Source organism: Armigeres subalbatus, chromosome 3 (genome assembly GCF_024139115.2).
Source record: "Armigeres subalbatus isolate Guangzhou_Male chromosome 3, GZ_Asu_2, whole genome shotgun sequence".
NCBI lineage: Eukaryota > Metazoa > Arthropoda > Insecta > Diptera > Culicidae > Armigeres > Armigeres subalbatus.
In genome coordinates this window covers 282,747,877-282,770,817 of record NC_085141.1, presented here as the reverse complement: position 1 = coordinate 282,770,817, position 22,941 = coordinate 282,747,877, and the positions used below count along the sequence as shown (strand labels likewise).

The 22,941-nt window shown below is 41.3% G+C and overlaps 1 protein-coding gene and 1 long non-coding RNA gene across 3 annotated transcripts; one reads left to right on the top strand and one right to left on the bottom strand.

The window, feature by feature from the left end:
- The first annotated feature begins 5,450 nt into the window (after window positions 1-5,450).
- Window positions 5,451-9,759, top strand: LOC134224668 (uncharacterized protein C05D11.1-like). 2 transcript variants are annotated; one of them, XM_062704156.1, is made up of 9 exons: window positions 5,451-5,605; window positions 5,702-5,959; window positions 6,257-7,383; window positions 7,439-7,534; window positions 7,599-7,931; window positions 7,992-8,409; window positions 8,479-8,728; window positions 8,786-9,119; window positions 9,188-9,759. In XM_062704156.1, exons 1-9 carry the CDS (start codon window positions 5,482-5,484, stop codon window positions 9,551-9,553), a joined length of 3,306 nt encoding a protein of 1,101 aa, XP_062560140.1. In that variant the 5' UTR covers window positions 5,451-5,481; the 3' UTR covers window positions 9,554-9,759. The 2 variants fall into 2 exon arrangements, with proteins under 2 accessions (XP_062560140.1, XP_062560141.1); XM_062704157.1 differs by having other exon boundaries at window positions 5,506-5,605; window positions 5,650-5,959.
- A 6,867-nt stretch (window positions 9,760-16,626) lies between these two features.
- Window positions 16,627-17,576, bottom strand: LOC134224669 (uncharacterized). Its single transcript, XR_009983015.1, has 3 exons — window positions 17,306-17,576; window positions 17,191-17,245; window positions 16,627-16,737 (listed from the first exon to the last, which is right to left on the bottom strand). It is a non-coding gene; the product is annotated as an uncharacterized LOC134224669 (long non-coding RNA).
- Window positions 17,577-22,941: the final 5,365 nt, after the last annotated feature.

Here is a 22,941-nt window from a genome sequence, read left to right as displayed (position 1 = left end):
AACCTTACGCCCCCAGAGAAGTGGCCTTTTTTAGTTGGTTCTGAAAATCAGCCTGCGACACATCAAACTGAAAGATTTTGTTTTCTCCAAATAATCTACTGTGTGTTTCGGAGCAACCTTTCCTGCACCGAACTGGGAATCTTACCCAGCTTTGTTCAGCATGGTCTTGCTTTTTAGCCGCGCATCTTATCGCACGGCTAAGGAAGGCCCCAAAATATTTTACAGCATTTTTTTGTTAAATATCTTGGCTGTGCATATGCACAGCATATGTTTCGAAATGGACAAATTGATATGAAATTTGCGAAAAAGAATCCACGTGTCTTGGAGGGACTCGAACTCTCAACCTCCTACTCTCTAGATAGGCGTGATAACCCCTACACAACAAGACCACTTAAAGGTCACGTTTGCGGAAAAGCCATCAGAATCCGAGTACCAACATCCACCGCGGTTAGCTCACTTTTTTGCAAATTGAATATCTTTCGGATGCTTGATTTGGCCGATCTCCACATGTGCTTTACTGTTGTATATCCACAGTGAAGCGAGTGCACATTGTTTATTAAACAAGAGGATCGCACTCCATGCCCCCCAGTAACGGACTGGGCTGAGAGAGTAGGAGGTTGAGGGTTCGAGTCCCTCCAAGACACGTGGATTCTTTTTCGCAAATTTCATATCAATTTGTCCATTTCGAAACATATGCTGGGCATATGCACAGCCAAGATATTTAACAAAAAAATGGTTTTCGTACGGCCGAGTTGCCGAATAATATGCAATTAATTTTACAGCATGTTGTTGCTATATAGCTTTCAAAACCACCTAACAATGTCCACTTACCTTAAGATCAGGTGCGTAGCCACGGACGGAGTTTTGGACATAAACCCCCCCCCCCCACCTAGAGCCAAAATTTTTAGAAGAAAATTTGTTTTCGAGCCCTCCCGAATAATATTTTTTCAGACCCCCCTCCCACACACATTTTCTGACTACGCCAAAGACACCAGGTTCCAGGAGGAGCTTGATATGTCGCAAGCTGGAGTACCATAAAAAAGTGATCACTTTTCTGGCTGCACAGGCATCTCGCGAAGCTCAAGAAGTATTCAATTGGTCTTGCTGTTCTGCTTATGTTGTCTATTGTATTCATGTTGCAAAATCATGTAGTGATGCCATGATATATAGCAAGCTGGGTTTCAGGACCTGCCAAACAGTGACTGCTTCCCTTGGGGAGGGTGGGGGTGTTTGGCGAGGACTCCAGCGAATGACCTCAATGTCCTCAGATGCTCTGCAAATGCCTCCAACTTATTTATGGTAAAAAATCATCAAGTTCCATGTGTCGCAAGCTGGGTTTCATAACCACCCAAGGTTGTAAAATGCTGTATGTTTACAGGAAACCTCCGCAATAGGTCATTGTGCCCAGATACTCTGCCAATGTCTTCTATTGAATTTGTATTACAAAATCAGAAAACTTGACGTGTTGTGAGCTGGGTTTCAGAAATATTCAAAAAGCGACCACTTCCCTGAGAGCTCCAGCTTCCCAGGGAATCTCCGGAAGTGGCCAATGTGCCCAGATGCTCTGCAAATGCCTTCTAAGGAATTTTTGTTGCAAAATCATGAAGTTTGATGTTTTGCAAGCTGGGTTTCAGCATCACTAAAAAAGGTACCACCTCTCATAGGGCTCCAGGTTCACAAGAAGCTTCAGGATATGGCCAATGTGCTCAGATGCTCTGTAGAAGTCTCTAATGTTTATAAATGTCTATTTGTGATGAAAAGAGATGAAGTTTGATGTGTCACAAGCTGGGGCATCATGTTCTCGATGTGTCGCCAGCTGGATTTCAGAATCACTCAAAAAAGGCATCAGGTTCCCAGGGAACCTCCGGAAGTGGCCGATGTGCCCAGATGCTGAGCATATGCCTTCTATTGTATTTGTGTTGCAAAATCATGAAGTTTGATGTGTCGCAAGCTGTGTTTCAGAACCACTCAAAAAGTGACCACTTCCATTGGGGCATCAGGTTCCCAGGGAACCTCCGGAAGTGGCCAATGCGCTCAGAAGTTTTGCAAATATCTCCTATTGTATTTGCGTTGAAAAATCATGAAGCTCGATGTGCCACAAGCTGGGTTTCAGAATCAATCAAAAAGTGATCAATTACCTTGGGGCCCTTGGGGTTTCCAGGAAACCTCCGGAAGTGGCCAATGTGCTTAGAAGTTCTTCAAATGTCTCCTATTGTATTAGCGTTGCAAAATCATGAAGTTCGATGTGTCGCAAGCTGGGTTTTAGAATCAATCAAAAAGTGACCACTTCCTTCGGGGCATCAGGTTCCCAGGGAACCCTCGAAAGTGGCAAATGTGCCCAGATGTTCTTCAAATGTCTTCTATTGTATTTGCGTTGCAAAATCATGGAGTTCGATGTGTCGCAAGCTGGGTTTCAGAACCACTTCAAAGTAACCACTTCCCTGAGGGCACCAGGTACCCAGGGAACCTCCGGCCGTAGGTGGCCAATGCGCTCAGAAGTTCTGCAAATGTTTTCAATTATATTTGTGTTGCAAAATCATGAAGTTTGATGTGTCGCAAGCTGGGTTTCAGAACCACTCAAAAAGTGACCACTTCCCTTGGGGCATCAGGTTCCCAGGAAACCTCCGGAAGTGGCTAATGTGCACAGATGCTTTGCAAATGCCTTCTATTATATTTGTGTTGCCAAATCATGAAGTTTGATGTGTCGCAAGTTGGGTTTCAGAACAACTCAAAAAGTGACCACTTCCCTGGGGGAACCAAGTTCCCGGAGCATCTGTAACCGGATTTTGAAGGTCCAAACATGCAGTTTCCATTCCCACTTTTGCAAAATGATGAATAATAACGATTGCATAGTTATTAAGAGCATTTACTACTAGTTATCTACGATTAAAAGGAAGTTGACCTATTTTTGACCCCATTTGACCCAGGGGACCCCCTCGATAAAACCGTACCCAAAGACCCAATCACCAAATCAATACATCTACACAAAAATATAGGGTTTAAAGGCTGCCTCACACCTCGGGAAAAATTTCCAGCGGATTTTGAGCCCCGTGTATTTTGAATGGGGCCGGGATTTTGATTTTCCGTGTCCAAATTCCGAAAACATCGCATATGCAAAAATGCATGGGGAAAAAATCCGCGAACCAAATTCCCGAAGTGTGAGGCTACCTTAATGCATCTTTCCTCCAAATTTCTCGCAAATCGGTCGAAAAACAAGGGAACGGTGGATTTTACAATTTGAAATCGTAACCCGGGCCGAAACAGGTTGAAAACTACGCAAAACAACGCCGCCAATATTTATCTTTCAAAAACCATGCCTTCCTTAGCCTAGCGGTAAGATGCGTGGCTATAAAGCAAGACCATGCTGATTCCCAGTGCCGGTCTAGGCAATTTTCGGTATGGAAATTGTCACGACCTCCCCGGGCATAACAGTATTATCGTTTTAGCCTCATGATGTACGAATGCAGAATAGAAACTTAGCTGTGGAAATGCTGAATGAACACAAAGCAGCGAGGCGGCAATGTCTCAGTGGGGAATGTAATGCCAATAAGAAGAAGATAAGCGACGCAATAAAATGAAGCTTCCTTCTGATGTCCATTTCATATAATCCAATTATGATATTTAAATAATGTTCTTTGCAAGATTATTGGTTTCTTGGTCTTTAAAGGAAGAGGGTTTCAAAATGTGAAAATTTAGTCTACGTGATTTACGGAAAGGATTCTTTAAAATGCCGAAAGGATTCCCTTCGATATACCAAAGGATTCCCGAAAAAAAATCTTTTCGGAATCTCGAAAGGATTACCTTCACATAGAAAGGAACGTTTGTTGAAGACATGTCACATTTAGTTCATGAATCGCTATAAATATGTACCATGTTAGAAGGGCCAATAAATCTTTATTAAGGCATGCATGCTTTTATTTCTGGTTTCGTCCACTTCGTACATGGTTTGGTTGCACGATTGCTGCATCAGATCCTTTAGATTGAAGCTTAACTCTCCCAGTGTGAAACAATGGACGACGGCAACGCTGCGAATAGAATCAAATGTAAGATAGTTTGTGGATTTGGTTATATGAGCTTTCAAAATCGGCAGTATAGATTTTTTAAATCATAAACACAATCGAGATAATTTCAGAAGCAGCCCAGAACATTCTTAAAACATCAACCGAGGATGACTATGTTCGCACTAGGGCCTTGTAACATGTTATTCGGCTATCTTGATGAGGTTTTTGTTTTGTCGACAATTTGAATAACATGTTATTCAGGCCGTAGTGCGTAGTAGTATAAATCACTAAATTCAAACTACAAAATTTGTGACTTACCTTATTTGGTAGCTCGTCTGTAGTAATTTCCTATCACTGCGGCTTAACCTTTTCCGTCGTTTAAATCCTCATCGGTGCATTCGGTCTCGATCGACTTCCCCATTCTCCTTGTTCCAGACTGATCCGTTTTTTTCGAGATTTAAATTATAAACATCAGCTAACAAAACATTATTGTCGTCCTCCTCATCATGCTTTGGCGTTTTCTCGGTTGGATCCATCCACAGTCTTGTCTAAATGCGGTTGTTAGACAATTCCAGCCTGCAGAGGGCCGGTAGCTTAATAGGTCTTCTGCGACACTAGCCCGACGTTGATTAAAATGAGCGCTTCCAGCGCTTTGAAGCTGTTGGTATCGCCTTCGATACTGGTATAGCGGCAGTTGTCCTCACCCTGGATGATGATCTGGCAGTGTTCGTTTTTCCAGCGCTATTCACTTCTCAATTTTTTGTGTTACGTTTTCGGACTTCTTAATACCTAGCTTGCAACTCCCTGTCCACAGACGACTACGGCGACTAAAACCTTAATCCAGAATATAAATAGTTACGACGTCTCAGGTTACGACGACAGTGAAAAAACGAATTAATTAGATTCTACGGCGCACAGCAGATTGCTTCCGAGCGGAACCACAAAACTTTTTGCGTTTTGCTTTTCAGATATAAAACGTAAATAAAACGTCTGTCAAAAAAGTCTACACTTTCCGAAACACTTCAAAATAAATTTAACCATAATGTGAGTAAACTACACTAGCGCCTCTGGCGGTGCTGGTCTCGTCAGCTCTTCTGGGTTGCATGAATTTTTAATCGGTTCTTCGGGACAATCACGTCCCGGTTATTAGTTCCTGGTTTAGCGTCGGAAGCAGTTACTGTCACATTTATTTATAGCAGCCGCCATTATGGCGAACGTGGAAAGCTGGATAAGTTTTTTCTTATACATATCATTAAGCGCCTGCTTTGGCAAGAAAGTATTAGAAATATTAATAATAAACAACATTATTTTTTTTACGTGTATTAGAAATATTAATAATAAACAACATTAATTTTTTTTACGTGTACTTTCAAACTTCATTTTGAATAGTTTTGAATTTCAGTGCAAACTTCCCTTTTTGATTTTTTAACGAATAAGCCGACGTTTAGGCAATTGTCAATTTCTCTACAATCATCGAATAATGCTGTTCACATCTCTCCCTCAGGTTTTGTCAAGGTTTTGTTATCCCGGCAGATTTTCATTATCATTGTTTTCCGTGACCGGTTCGGAGAACGGCGAGTTCACTGCCCTTTTTTCTTATCTTGGTGAGGGATTTGTGCAAAAATTAAATGTTATCCATTTCCTTCAGATATTTATTTTATGAACAAGATTTACAGTGATATGTACCCTCCGTTTTGCAGGATTGCTTCGATTGCAGGGCATCATTTTCGTTTCCTTGGTGCCGCTTTTTTGTTGGCTGTTGTTTTACACATTAGCGCCGGAGTCAGTGCGTCAGCAGACAACGTCGCAGCAGGAATCGCCAGTTGAAAGTGAGCGTACCGTCGCCAGCAGTATGAGTTTTAAGTTGATCAGCAGCGCCAACGCCAATGGAGTAATTCCGGTTCGGAAGTATCGCTCGGAACGTACCGGATTGAGCGTCATCGTAGGTGAGGTCGAAGGTGAGTTCCAATTGGCTGGCATTGCTGGCATGTATGTTGTAGATCAAAGGAAAATGAAAGATGGTGGTTTGAAATGCTTGTGAATAGATATAAGAATTATAATGATGAAGCTAGATATACGTTCAATAGGGAAGAGTTTCTATTTTATGTTATGAAAGTGATTTAATATCAGTTTCAGGACATAAATGCAGTGTGTGTATGAATAATTTCGATATCGAACCTACTTGGCACCGTTTCAAACATTGAGAACCATTTGATAGTAAGCTTATAAAAATGTAATTCGATTATTCATTGTAGGGCCGCTGGTGAACGGATATTTTGCATTGGCAACGGAGGCACATGACGATGATGGCTTGCCGCACACTTTGGAACATTTGATTTTCCTAGGATCGGAAAAGTATCCATTTAAGGGTATCTTAGATCTGGTGGCCAATCGTTGTCTTGCATCGGGAACTAATGCCTGGACGGATACCGATCACACTTGTTACACGATGACAACAGCCGGAAGTGGTGGTTTTCTCTCTTTGTTACCGGTCTATCTGGATCATATCCTGTACCCAACTCTGACCGATTCGGGTTTTATAACGGAAGTGCACCACATTTCCGAAGAAGGAGAGGATGGAGGTGTAGTTTACTGTGAAATGCAAGGAAGAGAAAATACCGGGGAGTCCAGAATCCATTTGGATATGCTTCGAGCGGTCTATCCTAACTCCGGTTACAGTTCGGAAACTGGTGGAATAATGAGCAATTTACGTACTAGCACTAATAATAAGAAGGTGCGAGACTATCATGCGGGATTCTATCGGCCAGATAACCTTTACGTAATTATCACTGGTCAGATTGAGCCAGAGGACATTTTCAAGGCATTAGAGCCGATAGAGGAAAAGATTGTTTCCAAAGGAACATTACCGAAATTTGCTCGCCCTTGGCAAACTCCAGTGGCACCATTAGCCAAATCAGAGAATATAAAAATCCTGTACCCCGCCGATGAAGAAGACTGCGGTTTAGTTAACGTGGCTTGGCGTGGTCCAAAGGCCACCAATGAATATGAAGAATTGACAGCGTGTTCCGTACTTTTGCGTTATCTCTCGGATACATCAGTCAGTCCACTGCAACGTGAGTTCGTTGAGATCGATGATCCTTTCGCTAGCCGTGTTGGTTACAACATTGCTGAAAATTCGGAATCGTTGCTGTACATTTCTTTCGAGAATGTGCCTCTTAGTAAGGTGGATGATATTCACGCAAAACTGGAACAAGTTCTGGCGAAAATAGGCAAGGGGGAGGAGAAAATCGATATGAAGCGTATGGGCAGTGTACTGGAGAGATACATTTTGGAAGCGCTGAGTAATCTGGAAAGCAATCCTCATGATAATGTGGCCTTTCATGTAATAGGAGATGTTCTGTACGGCGCAGTTGAACAAGATGTAGTATTTTCACATTTTTGGATTTTTATCTACTTGATTCTAATCTTTGTTACAGTTTGTTAACCGCTTGAACTCGAATAAATTCCTTCAGAAGCTGAAGGAAAAGAAAGAACTATTTTGGGTGGATTTGCTGAACAAGTACCTTGTAAATGTAAGTAACGAACGTTTGAAATTTAGTATGCATTGCAATATTTTTACGGTTTGATTTCCACAAGGGAAAGTATGTTGTAGTTCGTGCTGTGCCAAGTATCGATGAACAGAAAAGATCGGCCAAGGAAGAGATGGATCGTATTGAACAACAACGAGCAGCTCTAGGAGCAGATGGTTTGGCCAAGAAGGGAAAAGCGCTAACTGATGCTATGGCTTCAAACGAAATCCCTCCACCGGACGAGATGTTAACTTCCATTCCTGTTCCTTCTGTTGATGGAATAAAATTTCATCCTGTGCAGATATTTAAATCGACTGACAACAAGAACCCGGCTGGATTGGATCTACAAAAGCTGCCGGTGTATGCAGAAGCCTACCATTTGCACACAAATTTCTGCTACGTAAGCATTGTTCATTAACTCACATCAAGTGTTATAAAACTAAAAATTGGAACATTGCAGCTTATGGTTACGATGAACACCGAATCAGTTGAGCCAGAACTGCGTCCCTATTTACTGCTACTGATGGAGTTGCTCACAGAATCACCGATTCGACGTGGTGATGAACTGATCCCATACGAGACGGTCGTTGCAGCACTTGAATCAGATACCATCGAGACTGAGGCTCGGCTGGGAATCGAATCTACAAATCGGTTCAGCTTGGGACCCTTTTCCAGCTGTGCAACGCTGTCTATGCAAGTAGTGCCCAGCAAGTACGAAACCGGAATCAATTGGATCGCCGAACTCCTGCACAAAACCGAATTTACTGCGGAACGAGTCAAGGTTTGCGCCTCTAAAATGGTAAATGATGTGGCGCAAGCCAAACGAGAAGGCAATTCAATTGTGAGAGATTTACTGAAGGCCATGTATTACAAGGAAGGTAGGTATTAGAAGGAAGTTACCATTGTTTTACATTTAAAGTGATAAACATCTATTTTATTTCCTACAGAAAGCAACATGCGTGTCAGCTCCCTGCTAAAGCAGCTGAAATTTTTGAGTGTTTTAATCGAAAAAATGGATAACGAACAAGGTATCAATAATGTCATCGAAAACCTAAATAAGGTTCGTCAAACAATTATCCAGCCGGACCGATTAGGATTGCATATAGCTGCCAATTGGGATGATATGGCTCGATTACAGATCGATTTGGCGGCACCATGGACAAAGTTGGCCCCGGTTGGTGAAGTAACGAAAAAACAGTAGGTTGATTTTAATGGTAAAAAAATCGTTTCCTAATGTTTGAGATTTTTCAACAGACTCTCCGTTATTTCGGATTGGAAATTGATGAACATGGAAGGCAATCTGACGGATTCCACCGGTGTTGTAGTTGGGATGGGAAGCGTCGAAAGTGCTTTCTTGTATCAAAGCTCTAAAGCCATTACCGATTTCAATGACGAGGATCTTGCACCGTTGCTGCTATTCCTCCAGTACCTTACCCAACTTGAGGGTCCTCTATGGCGTCAAATTCGAGGCCAAGGATTCTCCTATGGATACAACATCGTTCCCAGACCGAACGAAGGTTTACTCTACTTTACGCTGTATCGTGCAACGAATGTGGTTGCTGCCTACAAAGAGGCCAAGTCAATTACTGTGCGTACCGAACTTTCGCTATCCCGCTTAGTTTCAAACTTGTGATGTTACACTCTCACCTTTCACAGGAAAAACAACTCCAATCGGACGCGGAGTGGGACTCAACTTTACTGGAATCGGCTCGCAGTTCGTTGATATTTGAAATTATCGCCCGGGAAAAGAGCATCGGCAACGTGGTGGTGCAGTCATTCCTGTCGAGCTTCAAGCAGGTTTCGGCCGGCTACAATCAAGTGCTTGTCCGGCAGGTTGGGAAAGTGACCGAAGCCGATCTGGCGCGTGTGGGCGTCAAGTACGTTAAACAATTGTTTTCGTCAGCAGCACGCACGGCGATAGTGTGCCATCCGGATAAGGCAGCTGATATCGCTACCGCATTTGAACAGCTTGGCCATAAACTAAAAGTGGAAAACAGCTTGGAAGGCAGTATTTTGGCATGAGTTAAACTCGGGTGTGCCATGTTTTTTAAGGGATTGCATTAGCAAACATTCAAGTCTATTTTTGTCACATCGTGTAAAACAGTTTTTGTTGGCATTACAATTGCAAATATACAAGTCTATTTTTTGTCACACTGTGTGTAATTTTTTTGGAAAAAAATAGTTGCTAGAAACAGTGTCTTGAAATAAATTTAGTCATATTCCAATAAGACTGTTTGAATTATTTAGAGAAAAAAGTTCGTCATTCCTGATTCTTTTTTATTGAAAACTTTAATTTGAAAGTGCATACATTTCATTAATAATTTCATACTCCTCGATGATCTACTTGATGTTGAGTCCTTCGTCTCTTGTTTGTGCTGAATTAGCGTCGGCGTCGTAGTTCGACACGGATCGATTCTAATTTTCAAGATAACTGGCTACAAATCGCAAACTTTCTCTCAGTGTTCAATGTAGCCGTAACGATTTCCTTATACATTAAATTATTATGTTAAAGTTTTCTTTTAAATAATTGCAAAGATTTCGTCGTCTTACTGCATTGCATAAATTATTGTGCCGATTGAAAATTTCTTCATGCCGTTCAGTTATATTGAATTCCTCGATAGATTTTAAATGCCATCAGAAAAAATAGTTTTGTTAGAAATGAATTATATTTAATTTCAATACATACGCAAGTGCATCCATTATCCAATGTTTTTTACTATTTGTAAAGACCAAACGTCGTCTGGACGGAGCAGATCGGGGTGTAGAGGAGCCTGAAGGACGTCGACCCGAGAAGGCGACTTCTTGGTCCAAAAAGGCGAAAGGCACCATCCAGACGCAAGTCGCCGGTCCGCAAGAGGGTACCAGCCGGCTGGTGCTATCGGAACAAGGGACCGAAAATCCCTGGCATCAATGTGCCTCATCTGTGCCAGCAAAAAACAAGTCTGTAACCACGTTATTGGTGGATCTACGTGTCTCATAGGAGAGACAAACAAGAAGAAGCCGTGCAAGTAACACAGCCGAATCTTAACCATTGTACAACTCCCCAGCAGCTGCTGTAGCAGTCGGTCTCAGTGCCGAGGACCGATGTCGCTTTCCTGGCCGACCCGTAGAACGTCAACTAAGTGACGGACGGATCCAGGATGGTTGCTATTTGCACGACGGGGCGGTACCCGATACAATCCTCTGCTGAAGATGTCGCGATAGCCAAGATCAATGGTGTGCTCTATTGTAGCTGCTATGCCCCACCAAGGTGGCCATTAGAACAGTTCAACCAGATGATCGATAGGCTATCGTCCGACCTAGTGGGTCGTAAGACGTTCGTCATAGCAGGAGGTTTTAACGCTTGAGCAGTGGAGTGGGGCAGCCGCTGCACCAATCGAATGGGCGAACCTAGTCAATGATAGTTCCGCTAGCATGTTCAGAAGGAACGGGTTCGAGTCATGGATTGACGTAAAGTTTGTCAGTCTTGGTCTGGTATCAGACGTGGACTGGAGGGTGGACGAGGGTTAGGCCATAGTGATCATCTAACAATTCGCTTTAAGATCAACTATGGCGTGCAACATCCAAGGTCCGGGAATCTTTGTCAGGTCCGTGGATGGATGACCAATCACTTCTACAGCGAAGTTTTCACCACGGGCCTGGGCGTGGAAGCCAACACTGAACGTCTAAGCGGAGATGTATTGGTAATTGTCCTCGGTCGCGCGTGCGACGCCACCATGCCGAGAAAAGACGCTAGGTATACTGGTGGAGTACCGGGAATGTGGCCCATCGATCAACCTGCCTCGGGGCTAGACGAAGGATGCAACGTGCCCTTCAACAAGGCCATTACGAGCTGCAAGTGAGCGTGTTTCGATAACCTCTATGCGAAGGTGCCAACGTGAATCCGTGGGCTGACACCTACAGGATAGTGATGGCTAAGACCGGAGGGGGCTCTACATTACCCAACAATTCCCGGATAGGTTGGCGAGGATTATCGAGGTACCCTTCCCGCCCCGAAAGTCCCCAGACTCTTGCACCGCAAGGCAATGTGGATGCGGCCGAAATAGTGGCTCCGGTGACGAACGAAGTGTTACACGCGATGGTCACATCCCTTTAAGCGAACAAAGCTCCAGGGTCTGATGGAGTTCCGAACAGTGCTCTCAAGGGAGCAATCGTAACCAACCCGAACATGTTCAGGCCAGCTATGCAGAATTGCCTTGATGAGTGTAGATTTACCGATAGATGGAAAAGGTAGAAATTGGTGTTGTTGCAGAACACTGTGTGTTTGTGCGAAGAGGCTTATTTTCAAAAAAAAAATCAGTATCTCTAAAACACTCACTACACGAAAGTATAGGTTTTCCTCTTTCACGTTGGTGCATTTTTAAAATGTTCTATCGGGAGTCATTTTTCCATTCATGAGGGGGATTGTTAAATCGGCTATCATTTGAGATTTCTATGGAGTTTGCACCAAAAAATAGTGAAAAAAAAAAACAAAAATTGTTCTAGATCTCCCGATAGAACATTTTTGCTTACCCACTATATGAAAGAGGAGAGCATATACTTTAACGTTGTGGGTGTTTCAGAGATACTGATTTTTGAAAAATAATATTTCCCCATAGACACACCGTGAGAAGGCCGGGAAGCCGTTGGCGACCCTACGGTGTATAATCCAATCCTTATAGACACGACGGGCATCTCTATAGCAAAGAGGATCATCTTCAACAGACCGACCGATACGACCGACCCCGTACGCAGAGAGTACGGACGGCCTGTTAAGCAATCAGTTTGGTTTTCGTAAGGGTACGTCCACGTTGGACGCTATTAACTCGGTGGTAAAGACCGTCGATATAGTGATCCAACAGAAAAGGCGGGGTTCTCGTTACTGTGCGTTAGTGACACTTGATGTGAAGAACGCATTCAACAGTGCAACCTGGGATGCCATCGCGCTCTTGTTCATTTCATTTATTTAGTTTACATCTAAACAGATAACACTGAATCAACAATTTGATGCCACAATACACGGTTCGAGGCCGCATCTCTCCATCCTCGAATACGCCCCACGCTCGCCCACCTCGCTCGCTGCGCTCCACGCCGTCTCGTACCAGCCGGATCGGAAGCGAACACCATCTTTGCAGGATTTCTGTCTGGCATTCTCGCAACATGTCCTGCCCATCGTACCTTTCCGGCTTTAGCTACCTTCTGGATACTGGGTTCGCCGTAGAGTTGGGCGAGCTCGTGGTTCATTCTTCGCCGCCAAACACCGTCTTCTTGCACACCGCCAAAGATAGTTCTAAGCACCCGTCTATCGAATACTCCGAATGCTTTCAAGTCCTTCTCGAGCATTGTCGATGTTTTATGTCCGTAGAGGACAACCGGTCTTATTAACGTCCTGTACATGACACATTTGGTGCAGTGGCGAATCTTTTTTGATCGCAGTTTCTTCTGGAGCCCGTAGTAGGCCCGACTTCCACAGATGATGCGCCTTCGTATTTCACGACTGACATTGTTATCAGCCGTTACCAAGGATCTGAGGTAGACGAATTCCTCGACCACCTCGAAGGTATTCCCGTGTATCGTAACACTGCTTCCCAAGCGGGCCCTGTCGCGCTCTGTTCCGCCCACAAGCATGTACTTTGTCTTTGAGGCATTCACATGCAAAAACATGGAACATGAAAATGGGTTCAAAATACACATTATGAAAAAAATATAATTACTCATTATTTTGACAGTTTCTTAAATTGAAAAAAAAGGGGTGGTTTTTACTTTTTAAAGAGTACTGTTGGGTTTACAGTGTAGGCTTTTGGAAAGCTGCCGTCTGACGTTCTTTTATTGCGCATAAACCCCAAAATTTTATTCCCACCTTTGGGTTTCCGCGCCGAGCACTCAGCGCAAGACTCGGCGACAAGGGGAAAGTTATAAAGTTGGTAACCCTGAATTTTTGACAATTAATGTCGATTGTTTGTGTGAGTGCACCGATGTCAAAAAATAGAGCTTTTAGCTGAATTTTTCATTGTCAAATGCAAGTTTTGATGGTATTATTCATGTATGAGTGAAAAACATGTATAAAAGGTCTATCGGGGAAGCAGTCGCTGGAGACAAATGTCATCATCTTCAACGACGAAACAAAAAGTTTCAATGCAAAAAGCATACCTCTATCGTAAATTACAAATTACAAATACAAATTACAATTACAAATTATATAAGTAAATTACGTTACAATAAAGAATATTATAAAACACTACGTTATTCTAACCTAGCGTTCGAATTACAATACTGCCATCCGAGACATATTACACATTTATTCCCAGAAAGTGCCTGTTGTATCTGGAAGCGGAATCGACTTTCAGTGAAATCAACCTGTTTTTCAGTTCTCCTGCTAGATCTGCACGAACCCGGTTAAGCATAGTACGCTGCTCTTACGGAATGAGTTTAAGGAAAATTTGATCAAATTACCTACACAGAAAAAATAAAGAACCTAAAAAAAAAGTTTAAAGAACTCAACTTTGAGTACGAAGTTCAAATTTTTAACTCAGTATTAGGTAGTTTTCTCACTACCTCTCATGAATGATATTATAAACAAACAGAGCTGCATCGACCCAACGTGTGCTGCTCCGTGGAAGAAGCCAAATTTGAGTTGTTTTCATCATAGTCTCGAGTGAGTGAAAATAACATAAATCAAGCAAAAATTTTCATAACGACGTATGTAACAAAAGTAAACAAAAAGAGGTTTTTAATACAACGTGACAATCACACGCGGCTTTATATATTGTCGGGCCGCCACCAAACCGGACCGCGCGATTGAGCACTCGCGCTGCGACGCGAGTCGCGACAATTTGAAATATTTCATTAGTAGCGCGCATCATGCACGAATGGATGTACTATCATGCGCACTAATCAGAAATGAGTTGCGACGTCTGATAACTGCAGATATTTCATTTTATTGAAAACAAATTTTCGATTTTCTACTATACACGGAATAATACGCATCGATTTTACTGATTTCAGATCTTAAAATTCTTTAATTCAATCTTTTTACGAATCGACGTGTGTGTATGTGTGTGTATCTTCAATCTAACCCCCACTGTCCGGCAGTGGTATTATGGAAGAAAGCTGTCTTTAATGAAGTCAGCTTTAGCCCGGGAGTTAGAAGGTGTTAGCTCTACTGCAGCTCCAGTAACCCATTTCAGACTGCCTGGTAACTCAAGTCCAGTCCGAGGTCACTTTCACTTGCAATAAGCCCCTCCTGTTTATGCTACCATTATCAATTGGATAATGGATCCATAAACAAACTTCAAAAAAGCGCGTATTTAGTTTTGGAATCATATAAAAACAAATTGAAACAATCTCACCAAATTAATCAAATTCCGTATAAATTAACTGAGGAAGAAAAGACCACAACTAGTGTCCACGAAAAAATCACTACTCTTCCAGGTCTAATCCGAGCAGTTCGTTAATGATCCATATTTTCCTGGTATTATTACACATTCAAAAATATTTTCACCAAACACATCCGCGTATACAAAATACACAAACGATTTCGCGCGTTCTAATAAGAATACACTTGAGTCAGTGTCACCAAACTCGTAAATCACAAACTTCAGATAACTTTAACTTTTTTCTTCTAGTACATACACTGAGAAGAATTCCATGGTAACGGTTACTATTTTGTAGACTACGCCATGTTTTTAAAACAACCACAAATTTTTAGTTAAATTAACCACGCATTCGGACAAATTCATCACTGATTCAGTTCATGCAACAACATTCCACCAGGACCACAGTTGATTTTTACTGCGCGCATGGTAAAATCAAACGGGTTTGTTGTCTGCTGAAAATCGTCGGTGCGTATTCTTAAATTAATCCTCGGAATGGTAATTTCGACCGCAACATTTTTTTGCGTGTATGCAAAAAATATACATCAGCCGAATTTATTTCTTGGGGAAACGAACAAAAACGTGACAGTAAATTTAAAAGCAACCATCCGCGCGCATGGCTTGCTGCGATCTCCAATCTTTTTACGAATCGACGTATGTCAAAAATCAATTTTTGAAGTCTCACTGTTACATACGTCGCTTTAACATATGGGAACTAAGAGCGACCTATGTAGCAAAAAAAGCAAAACAAAACAAAACTGCAGTTGCGTCAATCGTGCACTATGGAAAACCGACCAATGTACACCGACGTGCGTGCAGCATACCGGTGTATGTATAATTTTATCGTTTTTCACAGTGAATTTGAATAAACTGAGATTTGATGTGAAGCACGCTTATTACGTGTCATGTAATGACACATGGCAGCGGAAAAAAGTATTGAAAAAAGATTTAGTTTTAAAACAGTTTTAGAAAAAGTTTTGCCAACTTTCTGCAAAGGATTTCTCGAATCCTCATAATTGTTACATACGTCGTTATGAAAAATTATGCTTGAAATTTGAGTTGGTGAAACTTCATAGTGGGTGAAAATTCAACACGGTAGTAAAGGCAAAGTACAAAAGATATTTTAGTTACCCCATAAAAAATCCTCCCGACTTTCCCTCCGACTAAATCGGTTCTCGTCGGTAGGGTCGACCGATGTTGTTTCCGACGAATTTATAAATTGTTTCACCGAGCCTTATGGGATTTTTACAGGGGAGCCTGCCGACGCGGCGCCAAACGAAATCGGTAGACTAACATCGACTAAATCGAATAACTAATAGGTTAATTTCGTATCAAATGAAACGTGACGAAACTAGAGGAAATAGAGTGATTAATTTAATTATTAAATTTAATCATGGAGCGAATCAGATGAAATCTATTGATTGATCGGTGAGAATAATAATGGAAACAGACCAAATAGGTAGTTTAATTGATTGATTAAATATCATTATGGAACTGATCTGACTAAATATATAGATTGATCGGTGTGAAAAGTAATGGAATCAGAGGAAATAGTGGATTTAATCGATTTGTTAAATTTCATCATTGAGTGATTCCGAGCAAATCTGTTGATTGATCAGTGAGAATAGTAATGAGATCAGACGAAATAGTGTGTTTAATTTATTTATTAAATTTCATCATGACTAAATCTATAGATTGCTCGGTATAAAAAATGATAAAATCACAAGAAATAGGGTGATTAATCGACATATTATTTTGGGTGGCATGTTCTTTACACTTCCATAGATTTTGCTGGGACCAGGCCTGTATCAATGGAGTCTTTGATATCGATCGGGATCGTTTAGAGTCATGATTCTGCAAGAAAAAGTAATAGTAGTGGTTTTAATGGGCAGTCAATGAAACCGCGAAACGACAAACTGAATCTCCTGAGGATGTGACGAGATTTACGGGATTTCGCCATGTAAAATCAAAAACCTGAGCCCAAGCCTGAGCCACTGTTTCCACTTTTCGATACTAAATTGACTACACTTGGGAACATACCTTGGGAATTAATTTCTGCTGGATGTTTGTCCCAATGTATTCTGAATGCCGCCATTTTTTTTTTGTTCCGTAATCCCGTGAAACCAGCCTCTTGAAAGAATAAATGTGGAGTTACCTTTACAAACAAAGGAACCCTCCTCGATGATCTGGTAATTTTAAACAAACACGCCGAAATGGTAAAGTTTCAGCAGTGTATTTGAAAAATATGTAACTATTTTTGCAAAAAATAAAACCGATAGTTAAATCCGACTAAAAATTATCACTTACCTCGCTTAACTGCTAATTACTGGAAAACCAGAAATCTGCGATGTTCTGGAATGTGCTTGATTAAAAAAAATCACTAATTAGATGATATTAATTCAAATAAATATTGAATACTCACTTCGATTTATTTTATGTTTATAATCTCAGGGATCCGATTTCGTCTGTTCATTTGTCAGACGATCAAAACAGACCCAAAACACAAAATCAACCGATTATTTTACCGATGAAATAGAGACATAATAGCCGCGATTTAATTGTTCAATAAATCTGGCGACGAAAATAAGTAGTCTACGAAAATCGACACTGTCGGTGCAAAAATAGGTCGATTTGGTAGGCAACCGATTTCGTCGGATGATCGTAAAATTTCGGAGCTGTCAAACTTTTTATGGGGTACTAGATAAAGATTGTCGCTTCGGTTCCCTTTGTTCTGCTGTCCGAAACATGTGTGGTACGTCAAATCGTATGGATTTTCCTTCTTTGACATTTAGCTCCCCTATCCTCGCCAGCAAAAGATGTTCCGGACAGCGACGACAGCGACAATCTTTATCTGGTAACTAAAATATCTTTTCAAAGTACTCACCGGATTTTTTCTCATTTCAAGACAAAATTTTCAAAACGACTTATCTGCTTTTGTAAACAAAGATTCAAATGACGATTTGACGAATCTGATAGCTCTCCCACGCAAACCAACACCACTAACAGTTAGCGGAAACCTTCACCTACCTATTGGTGGTGTTGGTTTGCGTGGGAGAGCTATCAGATTCGTCAAATCGTCATTTGAATCTTTGTTTACAAAAGCAGATAAGTCGTTTTGAAAATTTTGTCTTGATTTTACTTATTTTTGGCTTCTTCCACGCAAGGGCGAATTTGAGTGAAAGGAACCGTAAGGTGAGTTGTTTCGCGGTTTCGTGTAGATAAATTTGACAGCTGATTCAGTATGAGAAGTGTCACTTTTCCGTACGGAATATTTCTCCGTAAGGAAAAGTGACAGCTTCATTTACTTTACCCAGCAGGCGTTATTAGCGTTACGAATTTGTCTCTACTTTTCAGCTGCGTACTGCTTACGGAATTTAAGTATAGAGGACTTACCGTCGTCGGGGGTGACAATGGGTCAAATGGGGGTGAGAATGGGTCACTGTTTCAAGGGCCTGTTCAAATATTACGTAACGCGAAAAATGTTGTATTTAAGAACCCACAAGCCCACCCCACCCCGTAACAATCCGTAACAATTTTCAGAACCACCCCCGCCCCTATGCGTAACACGTAACACAAGCGATTTTTTTAAATAGATCTTAATCTTAGTAGAATTTGAAGGACGGTGCAATAAAGTATTATCTTCTGTATATTTCATGCTTTTTCAAGAATAATGAATATTTTTAGAATTTTTAAAAATATTTTTCCCTTTGGAAATAATTTATTACGCGTAACAATATTTCGAAGGACCCCCACCCCTATATTTTCCGTAACAAAGCGTAACAAAAATCAAACAACCCCTCACCCCCTATTGCGTTACGTAATATTTGAACAGACCCTCAACTACTTAGGCTTTTACTAAGGACACACCTGTGGTACTTGTACCATGGTACAAGAGAACAAGAAAATTATTCCAAGACTATCTTTAATAAAGACAATATTTGGTATGGTATTCATTTCAAGATTCTTGTACCATGGTACTTGTACCACCAGTGTGTCATTAGTATTTGTCTCATTTGGAGAACTAGGGTAACGATGGTATTTTGGACATCTGAATATATTTTGAACTTTTGGCTATATTTTGTTTATTTTGTTACAAAAATGTAGTTATGATTGTGATTATGAAAGAGGCCAAAGAGACACATGATTCCTATTTATTTAAAGAAAGCTAAGTCGAAAAACACGCAAAATATAAACAAAAGTCCAAAATATATTCAGATGTCCAAAATACATCATTTACCCTAAGCTTAAAAGTGACAGTGCGAATATTCGCGACTACGAAGGTAAATTCTTCACGCACAGTCTGACAGTTCCTTATGGGATTTTACTGTGGAGGGACAAGAAGGGGTGATTGGCGGCCATGTTTCACGCACAGTCTGGCAGATAGCAATGAGATTTTGCCATAAGAGTGAGTAGAGGCATTACTTTCGTATTCGCGAATTAGCAAATAACCCAGTCATACGAATGGCTGGTGCTACTCAGCAATTCCAATAAGACATCGATGCAAAATGATTCGATATGTGTCAAAAGTAATCTTGCTCTGCGAGCAGGGTTATTTGATAATTATTGAAATGTCACTTTTAAGTTTAATTTCAGTTTAATTCTCCAAATCGCGAAGTCGAAGCAAATTCTGCTCTTCCCTCCTATGGGAAATCCCATTGCTATCTGTCAGAGTTTGAGTGAAACATGGCCGCCATCTCCTCCTTTCTGTTGCTCTACTGTAAAAACCCATAAAGAACTGTCATTGTTTGTGTGAAGAATTTTGCTTCGACTTCGCGAAATGAGACAGACCCTTAAGGCTCCGTCAGACGTTGCAATCAAATCACTCGTGCGAGCGAATGATTTCTAAGAGCACTCGCAATTTCAGTCACACGTAGCAGCTTTTCACTTTTAGCAAATATCAGATTTACTCTCATGCAAATATAAACAAAAATGAAAAACACGTTTTCTGGCCAAAAAATCTAATTTCATTGCTATTTTTGCAGTGCAACACTGCAACCTAAAAACATGTTCACTTTTGCGAGCGAAACATTTGCTAGTGCTGCACTAGCAAGCGCAATTTAGTTTCGGCGAGTTGCAAATTTTGAATGCTTTGCAGTCACACAATGCATGCGAGCGTTTGCTTGCGAGTTGTCATTTGTTTGCATGCAATCACTTTCAGTGTAGTCACACACGCAAATATTTGACATATGTCACTTTCTGCGAGCAAAATGCTCGCTGCGAGTGGTTTGCTTGCAACGTCTGACGGCGCCTTTAGAATGCTTGTAGAATGGATTAAACGTATCTGAGGGAAAGAAGACTAAAATATAAGAGACCTTTTTGAACGATTTTTCTCTACGACCTCCAGGCTGCCGGAAAGAGCGATGGCCCATTATCACCCCCCAGACCCATTGTCACCCCCGATGGCGGTACTTAGTAGACTTGAGTTTACTTCTGTTCAACGTTATACCCAGAGCTTGGGTGATAGGATCGGGTGAGCTGTTTCATGCCTTCCCACTTGACGCATGCTAGTGGAAGGTTGTTGTGTGTGGTGAATTTAAGGAATTTAACCAATGACTCCAATAATATTTTCTTATCGATGGCATCCGGCTTCTTGGGAATGACTTTTGCTTTGGTGACGTTACTAGTCGGATGTTTAGTCAGTCCGTGCTTCTTGGCGGTATTAGCGAAAATGATGGATGAAATTAACGACGTCACATGTCGCCTGAGTGTAGCTGCATCCAAGGATGTTATCGATCATTTAGTAATCTGCGTTCGATAATTTGGTAGTTTGTCAATAACTCATTCCAGAGGCTAAATTTCAAAATGTGTTGTATGGTGGACTTCTAATGCAAAGGTTTATCTACAACTTTGCCTAACAGTTCGTTGTTTGAATTCCACTAATAACGGAGCTATAGCGCTAGTAGCAGTAACTTAGGCTAAATAATTCCATATTTTGTTATCATCTAGTATAAGTATAGCAACTAGCACCGTAACTGCTTTAGCAGTGGAATTCGAACATCGACCTGTTAAAAAGAGTTGCAGAAAAACCTTCACACTAAAAGTCCACCATACAACACATTTTGAAACTTAGCCTCTGGAATGAGTTATTGACAAACTACTAAATGATCGAACGCAGATTACTAAATGATCCCGCTTGGAAAGATCTCCTAGATGTCTCCCGTGATATCTCGGAGACAAAAAAAATAGTCTCCTAGATATTTGTCTTCGATGTCTAGAACCTGTCAGACCTCAAATCCGCCTCAAATGCAACAACCGTTTAAACCGGTGTCTACCTCAAATTTTAGACGAGTAGACCGTTTGAACCGATAGGGATATGACAGGTGTGGTCTCTTAGATATTACCTCGATATCTTCTAGACTCGAATACCACGGGTCTTCTAGACTTCTCCTAGATGTGGGTACCATATTGCTTCTTCTTTTTCTTTTTTCTTTTGATATTTACATAAAACTTTACATAAAACATGAAACACAGCTTTTTTAAGGAAGATATAAAACATTTCTTTATTTTTGTATGGTGATAAATATAACAAAAAAAAATAAATTGGGGAAAACTAATCACGGTACATAGTGGGTAATCGGATAAGAAAAAAAGGCAAAAAACTGAACATGTGCATCAATCCACGGGCTAGTAATGGGCTACCACGCAGGGCACAGTAAACCCGGTCCTTATCGTCGGAGAATCGGCTTCTTTTTCACAACGGCTGCCTTGGTGTACTCATAGAACGATCAAAGTGATACCGCCTGAGTCAGCTGAGGAGGCCTTGGATGATGAGTCTTGTTATCCCGCCGATCTGGTGCTCTCCATTGCATTGTCGCTTGGGTCACGATCCTTCCAACGAGTGTTCGCATCGGTGCTGATGGCTTGTAATTTGCTCCCGAGGTTGCGGCAGAATATGCGGACGTAGCGTGTCTGAAATGTGAACGCTTAGTGTTGCCCACCGGTTTCGCTGCCCAAGGAACGTAGGGGGGCGGAGGTCTCTACGATATTTGGCTGGGGTTTCTTTCCTGTGATTAGAAATAAAAAAGAAGGTTTTTAGTGAGGTTTAACATGACGAATATGTACATAAGTTTTAGCAGTGGGACTGACGTGTACAGTTTGAAAGTTATCCTATAAGATACTTCCGGATTTTCGGAGTTGTGATTCCTGAAGAAACTCTGGGATTTTTGAAGTCTCTCTCTCAATACTTTTGAAAGAGATTCCTGGAGAAATGTGAATAATTGGACACATTCACTCTTCACTAACTTTTGATTAATCACTCGATTGTCAAAACGTTTTATTGCTGCAATTTTAATTTAAAAAAAAATAATAAACTTCCGAAAATGTTCAAATGTGTACGGTGCGCGTGCGAAGCGAATGATAGAAGTAAACAAAGATGGCGCGGCGCGTGGCATTTGAACCGTTTCGACGAGTACACCGGTAGGTACACACACAATTGTAAATAGCCGAAAGTACTATTATACGGGCCCAAGTATAAATGAATCTTGACTAAGGTGGTTTGCGTCTTTTCGAGGTAGATTCCTGTTCGCTTTTAGACATCCTTCCATGCGGGTATAAATGAATCTTGACTAAGGTGGTTTGCGTCTTTTCGGGGGTAGATTCCTGTTCGCTTTTAGACATTCTTCCATGCGGGATCGATTAAATCCTTGGCTGCATCCACTGGTTTCATCTATGCAACAGATACCCTGGTTTCCCTTCCGATCAATAAAAACAAGTGTAATGTCTTGAAGGGTCCGCTTTCTCTCATTTCGGCGTTTTTGCCCTTGTTGGGAAGTCGATAATGTCGAGACTGATTGTTCCATGCTTCAGAAAGTAGAAATCCACTGGACACTTTGAAGTCACCACTAGAAATGATCCTCATTATACTGCTGATGAAATTCGTCTTGCTTTGATCCGCATTTTAACACACATTCATTTTTCATGGCAAACTTAGTTCATCTGTTGTTGACAGATATAAAATAGACTCATTTGTCGTAGTCATGGAAAAGATGGTAGGCACGGTGTTCAAAACAACAGCAATCAGCCTACTTTGGTACAAAAACATGTTTATTGCTCATGAGT